This window comes from Heloderma suspectum, chromosome 7 (assembly GCF_057233095.1).
Source record: "Heloderma suspectum isolate Gila_16-S chromosome 7, 16-S_ref, whole genome shotgun sequence".
Taxonomy (NCBI): Eukaryota; Metazoa; Chordata; class Lepidosauria; order Squamata; family Helodermatidae; genus Heloderma; species Heloderma suspectum.
The window spans coordinates 4,239,635-4,251,426 of NC_139464.1; the positions used below are offsets into that span (position 1 = coordinate 4,239,635).

General features: G+C 48.7%; 1 protein-coding gene and 1 non-coding gene across 2 annotated transcripts; one reads left to right on the forward strand and one right to left on the reverse strand.

The window, feature by feature from the left end:
• Positions 1-390: 390 nt before the first annotated feature.
• Positions 391-462, reverse strand: TRNAP-AGG (transfer RNA proline (anticodon AGG)). The gene has a single exon. It is a non-coding gene; the product is annotated as a tRNA-Pro (tRNA).
• A 2,395-nt stretch (positions 463-2,857) lies between these two features.
• On the forward strand, positions 2,858-11,792 carry OPN1SW (opsin 1, short wave sensitive). Its single transcript, XM_084811425.1, is given in 8 exon segments — positions 2,858-2,914; positions 2,916-3,300; positions 3,303-3,323; positions 4,603-4,771; positions 6,990-7,155; positions 10,040-10,121; positions 10,124-10,278; positions 11,532-11,792. Coding segments are annotated over 8 exon segments (1,296 nt in total).

Below are 11,792 nucleotides of genomic sequence, written 5' to 3' on the forward strand. Positions count from 1 at the left end.
ACTGGGGCTACCAGCCTTCCCTTACCCCATTGATCTGAATGGCAAGGATTGCCCGGTGCCAGGCTGCAGCCAGTAGGAATCCTGGCGTAGGTGGCATTTTGCGTGAATCAGTTTGCACAAGCGGGGAGCTACCGGAGACTTCTAGCCCGGAACCTCAAGCAGAAAGTGACAGAGACAAACGAGGACAAATTAAAATTCCACCTGCAGTTCCTGTTTCTGAAAATCCATATCTACCACTGCAGATTACACAAGCAATAAGATATTTTTTTTTGATCTGTGCGTTCTGCAGTGGTAAATCTGGATTTTCAGAAATGGGAAATGCATGTTGAATTTTAATTTGTCCTCGTTTGTCTCTGCTTCCCGGCATACTATCACAGAGGGAAAAAAGTAGGGCTCGTCCGGGATTTGAACCCGGGACCTCTCGCACCCTAAGCGAGAATCATACCCCTAGACCAACGAGCCAGCTGTTACATTTGCCTTCCAGATGTTTTCTTCAGACAGGCAGGTTCAAATTACATTCTCTGCTTCTGGCAGGCAAAAGGCTGCCTTCTGGGCCAGTCCCACATGGCCGCCTCGCTCACACATTATCTGAGAGCAAAACACTTAACCCTTTCTTCACCGGGACTGGAACCAGCAAGCACCCAAGCCCCATAGAAATGAATGGGAATTACGCATCCATTTCAGTGCAGCAGCTGCACTTACCCCTCTGGTTGGGAGTAAGACCCGCTGAACTCAGTGGGACATCCCGCCCCCGCCCAAATTGAGAAGATGAGGTTGCCATCCTAAGTGTGGCCGCGAGCAATGAGGGCGCCCACTGCTCAACCGGCCCTTGTCTTTGTCCCGTCGCTTTTTGGCAGCGCGACTTGACGTGCCAGCACAAGCAGGGGCTCGCATGTATGTATTTCCACGCAGGGAAAAGTTTCAGCAGAGACAAACCACTGCTAAAGGCAAAGAGGGGGCTGCCCGCTGTCCTTGCCCTGGCAACCCTAAATGGCAGGCGAGTCTCACGGGGCACCTCTACACCAGCCTAAAATCCTGCATTTAAAGTGGGGCTTTCTGCTTCCGTTTTAAATGCAGGATCACAACTCCCTTTTTCATGTGCTTCCTTCTCCCCCACCCCTTCCCCCTTCTTCTCCCTGCATCTGAGTCTTCCATTATCTTTCACTGATCTCGCTCCTCTTCTGGCTGCTTTTACTCTTTTCATGGAGGAAACTGAAGCGGAACACAGTGGGGTAATTTGATAGCTCATTATCTGCGATCTATTTAAAAACGGAACAAAGGGCATTTAGTGCAGGAGATGCCCCGAATGATCACAGCGTCATGTAAAGAGCCCGCAAACTTCCGTGAAGGAGCCATCTCAATCGCAGGATAAAAGCCCGGTGTGAAGGAGCCCACGGAACTCAGTGGAGATTTACTTCCACATCACTTGGTTTGGGACTGGCTTGCAAGTCACTCTGCCTTCCGCTTAGGTATGCCTAATTCATTCTGGATGCGTCCCCCTTCGCTTCGGTCAAATCAGAGGTGGAGTTAGGAAATTTTAGACTCTGGACTTAATGGTCTTACTGGGCGGGGGCCCTGTGGGAAAGCTTTAGATGGCCATGTGGATAACTTCACTTGCAAAGTGCACCACTCATATTTCTCTTCTCACCACCAGCACCACCACCACGCCATATTTAACAACTGTTTCTACATTCCTGACATCAGGGCTGGCGTCAGGGGTAGGCCTGGTCGGGCACCTGCTGAGAGCCCACACTCCCGCAGGGGCCCGCTGGAAAGAGCGCCCGGAGTGGCCCCTCCTCTCCCCCACTGCAGCCTGCTCGTTCCCCTGCCTCTCGCTCCGGCCCAGACGACAGTGCGGGTGAGGAGGAGGCCCCCCGCCTGCTTCTGCCCTGGCTGTCCGCCTGTCAAGCGAGCGAGCGGGAGCGAGGAGGAGGAGGAGGAAGAGCAAGAGCAAGAGAAAGAGCAGCGGGTGACCAGGGCGGGGAGAAGGTGGACTCACCACGGGAGGGCCCCCCTCGGAGGGTGTCTTGCCCAAGGGCCCCCCCAAGCCTGGATCCGGCACTGCCTGACATGTTAGAGCAAAACAGCAAAAGCCAACAAACAAACAACACTGTTTACCAACCCTGATGATGATTTAAAAGCATGTGAAGTTTTGCATTTTAAACTCACTTAAATCACGGCTCTGACATGACTACAAGAATAAAATGGAGTTTCCTTCTGCTGTCCTGATGCTGAACAGATTTATTTGGGAATAAGCACCATTTTGTAGTAGACAGGGATAATATATTTTTAAAGTAAAAATAATACCATGAGCATCTGCATCTATGTCACAGTCTGGCTAGCCTCCCCCGACTATAAAATGTTCATAACAATAAGAAAAAAGCAAGGATGGTGCCGGAAGAAGCACGGGCCTCAGAGAGCCCCAGCAGGTCCAGGGCCGAGGTTGGGCCTGTTTGCCACTGCGTGGTCACCTGCCACTCTCGGGGTGGTCATCTGGGGGCCTCCTCTGCTTTGGTCCAGCCATACTGGCACCACTGTGTCAAACAACATTACAGAGCACGGAACAACGTTTGCAGAAATCAGGTTTCGGATACTCGTGGCGCTGGGGGGCGGGGTGCCGAGGGTTCCCTGACCTCGGCCCCCTTGGGAGAGGCTTCCTGAGAAGATCAGCATGGAGAAGGCTCTCCTTGGCTCTACACCGTTTCTTGGGGCATTTTGGTTTTGCCTTCTGCAATCCAAAGAGGCCCTCTCAGTCGGCTCTAAGCTGCACAGCAGACGAGACTGACCTCTCAGAGGGGTTTATGGGACAGAAGGTAAGGATCTTAGAAGCCCACAAATCACCACGTTTGCCTCTGAGATGATCAGGATTACAGCCTGATCCAGGCTTGAGCCCTTAAGTGGATTTGCCTCGCTCAGGCATTCTATAATAGGAGGGAAGGGGTCCCATGGGAAGGGTTTGCACAGCGGTCCCAACACAAGGCAGGATGTCCAGGGAAGATTTCTACCTCTTTGAAAACATCTCCCCAGTGGGGCCCTGGGATGGCCCTCAGTACCACACTGCCCCAATGTGGGCCTTCTACTTTCAGGTGGCCTTTATGGGCTTCGTGTTCTTTGTGGGCACGCTGCTCAATGCCATCGTCCTCATTGTCACAATCAAGTACAAGAAGCTCCGGCAGCTGCTCAACATCCTCGTCAACATCGCCTTCGCCAGCTTCCTCTTCTGCGTCGTCTCGGTCTTCACCATCTTCCTGGCCAGTTCCCGAGGCTGCTGCTTCTTCGGGCGTCACATCTGCGCCATGGAGGCTTCCTAGTCTCGGTGGCAGGTGATCATGTGGGCCGAGGAAACGAGAGGCAGACACCACATAGGGGCTCCTGGAGGAGGAGGGGGGGCGGAGAGGGAGGGCCGACACCCAGCAGCCACTGCCAGGGCAGGATTGGATGAAGATGACACAGAGGGCCTGGGGTTTAGAAGCTGAATCCAGAAACCAGAAACCAGTAAGAGAATACCGTCACATTTCCATAGGGTCTTTCTAGAATAGCATTCCCCAACCTGGTACAACTGGCTGGGAGTTGTAGTCCATCACATCTGGAGAGCAAGAGGTTGGGAAGGCTGTTCTAGAACCTTCTCACTCACGATAATCCATTTAAAACATGGCCTAGTCCTTCACAGTATTTTCTTGGTGGATCAGGGCCAATGTTCCATCTCCTCCCCCAGCTTTCTGTTCCCAGCATTGGCCAACCCGATGCCCAGTGCCAGCTCCCTTTGACAAGACACCCTCAGTGGTCCCCCTCCCTCAGTGAGTCCACCTTCTCACCACCGTTGCATGGACCAGAGCAAGAGGCCAGTGAACAAGCCAGTTGCAATGGTGAAGAGGAGGAGGAGGTCCAAGGGGCTGTTGCTGTGGGTCCCTGCTGGGGCAGGGGCTCTTGGCAGGTGCCTGACCAGGCCTGCTCTTGACGCTGGTCCTGCTGATGTCAACGAGAAGTTTTCAAAGAGGAGATGAAGGGAGTAGTCTTCCTTCTGGGTGTCCAGGGATATATCCTGCTGCCTCTGAACATGGAGTCACCCTTTAGTGTTAGTAAGTCAGAGCTGCTGACAAAGTGATACTCCAGGGGTGGGGAACCCTGCACCCCTCCAGGTGTTGTTGGACTTCAGCTCCCATAGTCCCTCTCCAGTGGCCATGCTGGCTGGGGCTGATGGGAGTTGCAGTCCAACACCGGGGGGGGGGCGCTACAGGTCCCCCTGCTGTACTCCCACAGTTTGTCTACTCTTTTTTCAAAAGCCATCTTACATAATGACCATCATCACATCCTGTGAGAGTAAACTCCACAAATTATGTTTGCACTGTGTGAAGAAAGAAACATGCGGGCAGTAATACTGGCCCACCTTATTCATCCATTGCCAAGATTACAGAGGGAAGGTACATGATGTTCTTCGAACCTTCAAACAGACGGAAATATTGTTGAAATCTGGAGATGGGCAAACCCTCAGCAGAAAGCCAGAGGGGAACTGGAAACCTTAGAGGCATCAGATTCTAGACTCTTGCTCAATCTAATCTTAATTCAGCCCTTTCCTGTGTCTGTCTGTCTGTCCATCTCCAGGTCTGGTCACTGGATGGTCCTTGGCCTTCCTCGCCTTCGAATGATGCATTGTCATCTGCAAACCCTTTGGGAATTTCTGCTTCAACTCCAAGCATGCGCTCCTGGTGGTTGTGGCCACTTCGTTCATTGGGGTCGGGGTTTCCAACCTGCCCTTTTTTGGGTGGAGCAGGTGAGGTTGGAAGAGGTGGGAACCATGAGATGTTTCTTTCTCTCAACAAAAGTGGAGAGAACATTCAAGTATAAGCAGGAACAGAATTCCTTGATTAGGACCAACTGAAAGTAGTGAGCGAGCTTCCGGAGTTTCACGTGTTAGAGAGGAAGGGCAGAAAAGATCTTGCTGGCAAAGATCATGGTGGAGGCCTATCAGGTTGCACCAAAGTATACTGGGACAAAAAAGCAATGGCTGTTCATTCTCCCTTTGAAAATCTAAACGCTAACAGTTATTTGGATCTCTTTCTAGCACAGATTGGAACACATGGATCCCAAGTTGCAGGGCATTCCCTACTCACAAACCCAGAATTCTTTGAACACCCTCCTGTACCCTGAGCCCACACTTGCCAAGCTCAAGGGGTCTCACCCCCTCATACCTCACGCCCACTGAAAATTCAGACCCACTCCAATATAAAATTCCCACAGAAAACACTAGTCCCTTGTAGGCAAAGAGGAGACTCTGTGTCTCCTGGGTTCTAAGTACAAAACTGCTTAAAGCTGTCAACCTCTTCCTCCCTCATACTCTGATGGATGTGGCATTCCAGAGGTTAGAGAGAGATTTCCAGCCATTAAGGACTATTAAGGGCCACACGGCACATTGCCACACACAGGGAGAAGCTGTGAAAGAGCCCTGGTGGTCTTTTTAAAAATCTTTTACAAATAACAGGCACCTGGATCCAGACCATGGGGAGGGGGCTTAACTCTTTCTCCCTGTGCTGTTTTCCTAATAAAGAAACTGCTCTTTGTGCCTTCAGTAAAATCATTCCTGCATCTCCATTGTCAAGTGTAGTTTGGCCTGCAGTTCAGGTGCCAGGTTATGCAAAACCACAGTGTTAAGGCCCATTTGCAACAATCAAGAGAAGAATAGGTTCAATCTTATTTTGGTTTATTTATCTTCATTTTATACCCTTTTATACCATCCTTCATTAAATTGATCCCTGGGTCGTTTACAGTGTATTAAAACAATAAAACACAGTGATAATATAAATACAACAAAGAACACAAACACAGTATTAAAACCAGCTGAATGTAGGAGCCGCAAAAGTATTTACAAAACTTAAGGTGCAATCCTATGCATGTTTAGACAGAGAACAGTCCTACAATTCCCTTCGTTCCTCAGCCAGCATGGCTGGCTGGGGAATGCTGGAAGTTGTAGGACCTTTTTCTGTCTAAACGTGCATAGGATTGTGTCCTTAACCCACTAAAAGGCCTGGGAGAACAGAAAGATCTGACAGACAATTTTGCCAGATAAAATTAAGACAGCCATTAGGGACACTTACTTGGGAATGAGTTCCAGAGCTGCAGATCGCCTCATCTGGAGACGCCCTCATCAGACAGCAGGCACCCGGAGCAGAGCATCAGCACGTGACCTCCATATACAGGCAAGCTGACAATGGTGGCCAGGTGTCCTCTTTTACAGAGGACCATCCTCTGCTTAAAGTCGTCCTCTGAAGGAGGAGCGCTAAGAAGTGTCGCCCATCCACACCGCTCACCGGGTCGCAGGCTTCCAGACTAGGGTGAGATGGGCCGGATTTCTGCTTCAATCATAGTAATTATTTCTAAATGTGCATCTATACGTATAAATTAGCACATGCAAATTTCATGCATGTCACAGTCCTCTTTTTTTGGTGATCTTGTACTGAGCTCTAGTACTGGGCACAAATGCAGTGCAAACCAGAAACATGCTCTCCATAGTGAGGAAAAAGGCAGTGTGGTTTTCAATAGGCACGGTAAGGGCCTTCTCTGCAGTAGCATCCTTAGCCTTTCTTTCTTTCTCTTTCTTTCTTTCTTTCTTTCTTTCTTTCTTTCTTTCTTTCTCTTTCTTTCTTTCTTTCTTTCTTTCTTTCTTTCTCTCTCTCTCTCTCTCTCTCTCTCTCTTTCTTTTTTGAATATATTTTTATTTATTTTACCTTTATAAATGAAATATACAATACCAAACATACCAACAACCTGATCAATACTAGAATTTCCCAGCAATACAATATTCTGATGAGGACACCATAATAACAAAAAGAGAAGGAAAAAGAAAGAAAAAGGAAAAAAGGCAAAGGGAGGAGGAAAGGAGGCGAAGAAAAAGGAAGAAGGTTCTTTCCCCTTCCCCCCTTAAAGAATTAAATTTAAGCTCCAATACCCCCAGCATCCTTAGCCTTAATCCGGCTCTGTCCTCTGTCTTTCAGGTTCATCCCAGAAGACCTGCAGTGCTCCTGAGGCCCCAGCTGGTACACAGTGGGGACCAAGTACAAGAGTGAATATTACACCTGGTTCCTCTTCCTCTTCTGCTTCATCGTGCTGCTCACCCTCTTTGTCTTCTCCTAGTCACAGCTCCTGGGCACCCTTCGGGCTGTAAGTACCAGCTATATCAAGGCTGGTGCCGGGAAGCATGTGGCATCCATGTGCCTGTGTGGGGCTTATGTGGAGCCAGGGCTTGTGAGGGCTTTAGTATCAAAGCCCATGTTCAGTGCCAAGCCTTCCAGGTTAGAAGGACCAACATTGCGAGGACATATGAAGAGCCCTGGCTGCATCAGACCAAAGATCCACAAAGTGAGAGGAAGCAGGAAGGACAGCTGATGCAGGGTGTCAGACATGTCCAAAGAATGACTTCTGCATGAAAGGCAGGGCAGGGTATAAAAGGAAGGAATTGATTGTAAGGTCCTTAGAGGAAGGGAATTATCATTTTGTTCTGTGCATGATACCACCACAATAATAATAATGATATGTAAATGCCAGGCTTGACAGGCCTGTAGCTAAAATACTAATATTAATAAATAATAACTTCAGTCCCAGGCCTGACAAGCCTGAAGCAACATCTCCGGTCAATAGTCAGTGAAAAGGCCAAATGCACTGTGACATTAATAAAGATGAAGTATTTCTCAGCAGGCGCTTGGTCTCAACAGATGTTGGCTGCATTTTTATTGCAAAGACAGCTGGTCCCATAGAGCAGCTGATCTCAACATGAAACCCTGGAAGCATGTGTGGTACTTTTTTAAATATTTATCATACATTACATTTATTATATAGTCCCATGTGGGCCCTTTGCCACTTTCCCAAGTGGTTGGGAGTTCCAAAAGCAGTTACAGCAGAACCTGTTTCCATCTGGGAGCAGAAAACTGTAACCCAAATGATGCTGGAGCCAGAGCAACTCCCCTGTGAGGGGAGTTACAGTGTTCGGGGCTTTTTAGTTTAGAAAAAAGGGCGAGTGAGGTGGAGACACAACAGAGGGGGACAACGTGATGCATGGCGTGTAGAAAGTAGAAAGGGATACGTTTTTCTTTCTCTCATAATATTAGAACCCGGAGGCATCCCACGAGGCTAAGTGGTAGAAGATTCAGGACAGAGAAAAGGAAGGACTTCTTCACTCAGCGTACTGTTAAAGCATGGAATTGTCTACCAGAAGATGCAGTGATGGCCTCCAAGCTGGATGGCTTTAAAAGGGGATGAGGGAAATCCGTGGTGGAGAAGGCTATCAACAGCTACTAGTTCTGATGATATATATGCTACCTCCAGTATCAGGGGCAGTGGGCCTCTGTACACCAGTTGCTGGGGAACTTACAGCCAACTAGATTTCTTTCCCATTTGCTGTCTAAATCCCAGCTCCAACCTCTTACTCCCAATTTCACATCCTAGCATGCCAGGGTGTATTCTAACTAGTATCCACCAACCATCTATGATCATTAAATAAACATCTTCTAGCCATCAGAAGCCATTGAGCAAGCATCTTCGGGTTGTTTGGGGAATGTCAACTGACCACCATGGTCTGTCAGTAAGCAAGCAAGCTATGTGAAATATGGGCATTGCTTCACTAACCCCACACAAAAGCTTTCCCTTACAGGGGGCAGGCAGAGGGTAGCTTGGGATGTACTAGTAGATCTCTGGGTGATTTGCACGTAGATCAGCAAGATTTTCCAACTCCCAATGGTTTAACAAGAGCAACAACAGCAAAAATGTTTCCCCCTGCTCCTAAATTAAGCTGCTGAAATCAACAAATTTCAGGGGGAAATAACAGTAGATATTCGTGCATGAAAGGATTAATGTGCAAGATCCAGTTTTGGTACTGAATACAAATTCATAGAATCATAGAATAGTAGGGTTGGAAGGGGCCTACAAGGCCATCGAGTCCAACCCCCTGCTCAATGCAGGAATCCAAGTCAGAGCATCCCTGGCAGATGGCTGTCCAGCCTCGTCTTGAAGGCCTCCAGTGTGGGAGAGCCCACCACCTCCCCAGGTAATTGGTTCCATTGTCGTATTGCTCTTAGTCAGGAAGTTTTTCCTGATGTTCAGCTGGAATCTGGCTTCCTGTAACTTGAGCCCATTGTTCCGTGTCCTGCACTCTGGGATGATCAAGAAGAGATCCTGGCCTTCCTCTCTGTGACAACCTTTCAAGTACTTGAAGAGCGCTATCACATCTCCCCTCAGTCTTCTCTTCTCAAGGCTAAACATGCCCAGTTCTTTCAGTCTCTCTTCATAGGGCTTTGTTTCCCGTCCTCTGATCATCTTTGTTGCCCTCATCTGAACCCTCTCCAGTTTGTCTGCATCCTTCTTAAAGTGTGGTGCCCAGAACTGGACACAGTACTCCAGATGAGGCCTAACCAGTGCTGAGTAGAGGGGAACTAGTACTTCCCGGGATTTGGAAGCTATGCTTCCATTAATGCAGCCCAAAATAGCATTTGCCTTTTTTGCAGCCACATCACATTGTGCACATCACATGTGCACATCACATAGCAACATCACAAAAGATAAGGAAATTCCTGGACTATCTGCCTTCTTGAGCCCCTATTTTGCACCTAGCTCTAGCTGGTGGACTTTGGGGGTTCTAGTGAAAAACAAGGTAGATCCCGTAAGCCTAAAGTTTGCCCACCCCGCCTTACAGTATATTCACACAGCGCATAGTTGTGGAATTCATTACCACAAGATGTAATGATGGCCGCCAAGTTGGATGGGTTGAAAAGAAGGCTAGACAAATTCATGGAGGAGGAGACTGTCAATGGCTGCTAGTCCTGATGGCTGTATGCTGTCTCCAATACCAGAGGCAATCTATGTACACCAGTTGCTGGGGAACATGGGTGGGAAGGTGTTGTTACTTGTGGGTTTCTGGTGGCATCTGGTTGGCCACTGTGTGAACGGAATGTTGGACTAGATGGACCCTGGGTCTGACCCAGCAGGGGTCTTCTGATGTACAGTACAAAGTGAAGCATCCCCACCCTCCATCTTTTCCACTGGTTCCCAACAGGTAGCTTCTCGGCCACAGGAGTCAGCCACGACCCAGAAGGCCGAGTGGGAGGTGTCCCGTATGGTGGTAGTGATGGTTGGCTCCGTAACCTCTGCTATGGTCCCTGTGCGGCCCTGGCCTTGTGCATGGTGAGCAATAGTGGCCATGGTCTCAACCTGCGCCTGGTCACCATCCCTGCCTTTTTCGCCAAGAGCGCCTGTGTCTACAACCCCATCATTTACTGCTTCATGAACAAACAGGTGAGTCCCAACGAGCAAGGGAAGGGCAGAGCGAGAGAGGCCTTCCTTTGGTATGGCTGCAACACTGAATGAATAATCTGAACCAACTGATTCGAAATCACCGTTCTTATTCACTGTTGGTGGACGTATACTGAAGCCAGAACATTTTGGATGCAAATTCTGTACTTCGTTAATAAAATGCCAAATGTTAATTTGTCGTTAGGTTGCGAAATATGTTTATCACCCGATCTGCAAGGAATGGTGTCAAAAGATAAGGAAAGAAACTCTTTGGTTTCATATGATGTGGGCACATGCGGAAAAATGGCATATTAAACTTTGAGAGTTGGATATAGTTAATAAGATCACATGGTACATTCAGATAGGGCAAGGGATGTTTAAAACTAAGACATCTGGGGAGGAATGGAAATGGTTTAGGGATTTCTGGAATGCCAAATAAAATCTTCCCAAGGGTAATGCCTTCCAGTATAAACCACCATTTTCTTCTTGTTTATCTTATTTATGATTTGTTTATCTTGTTTATGGTCTGATGTATTTGAAATTATAAACCATAATTTTAAAAGGCCCTTCCAAATGATGTTAAAAGTGCTTACAATTAATGAGGCGCCTTTTAAGAAGACATACTCAACTTCTCCCCCCACCCCGCTTTCTAAATTGGCCCCTACCTTTCTCAGAAAGATTGGTTCAAAAGTACCCTGCCAAAAAACAGCGGGAGGGGAGTCATGAAAAATGAGAATCCAGAGGAGGGGGCCCTCCCAACGTTTTACCACCCTCATGGCAATTTGTGGCAATGCCTAGGACACTTTAACAAAATGTCATTTGTGCTTGTGGGCCGGAAAAGGTCACCCACCCCTGTGCTAAGAGAGTCTACGTGGACAGAGGGGTAAACCCCAGTCCAAACTTTGCCAGGCAATGATCCAGTTCTGGATACATTTACACAGGCGTTGGTTTATGGCTGTATCTCCTGTGTGGATTATTCTTCAAGTCTGGGGTGGGAGGAGTATTTAAACATGAACTCTACCCCTCCCTCCTGCAACCTCCAGGGAAAGCTGTGCCGTGTGAATCTGCCGGTGGTACACTTGCAGTAGCAGGAAGGCTTGATTACTTCCAAATGGAGTCTGGCCCCACTGAGCCTTACTAAAGGAAGAATGATGCTCCGTAATTGCCAGCCAGGTTGCTGGACGTGGTGACACCCCACTCCCCACCCCCACGGGCCCGGAAAGATCTAAAATGCCTCTCTCGCCCCACTCACCCAGTTCCGGGCTTGCCTCATGGAAACTGTGAGTGGCAAAGCCATGGCCGTTGCATCCGATGGGCCCAGCTCTGCTCCGAAGACGGAGGGTTCATTGGTGTTCTCTAGCCAGGTCAGCCCAGCTAAGGAGACAGTGTCGTGGGGCCCCGAGGAGCACAGAAACACCACCACCCCTGCCATGCCCATGATGCCCATGGGGAGAGGGTGCCACGGCTTGGAGGGCAAAAGCACAGGACCTGAATATCCAGCTAATTTGGGACCTTAG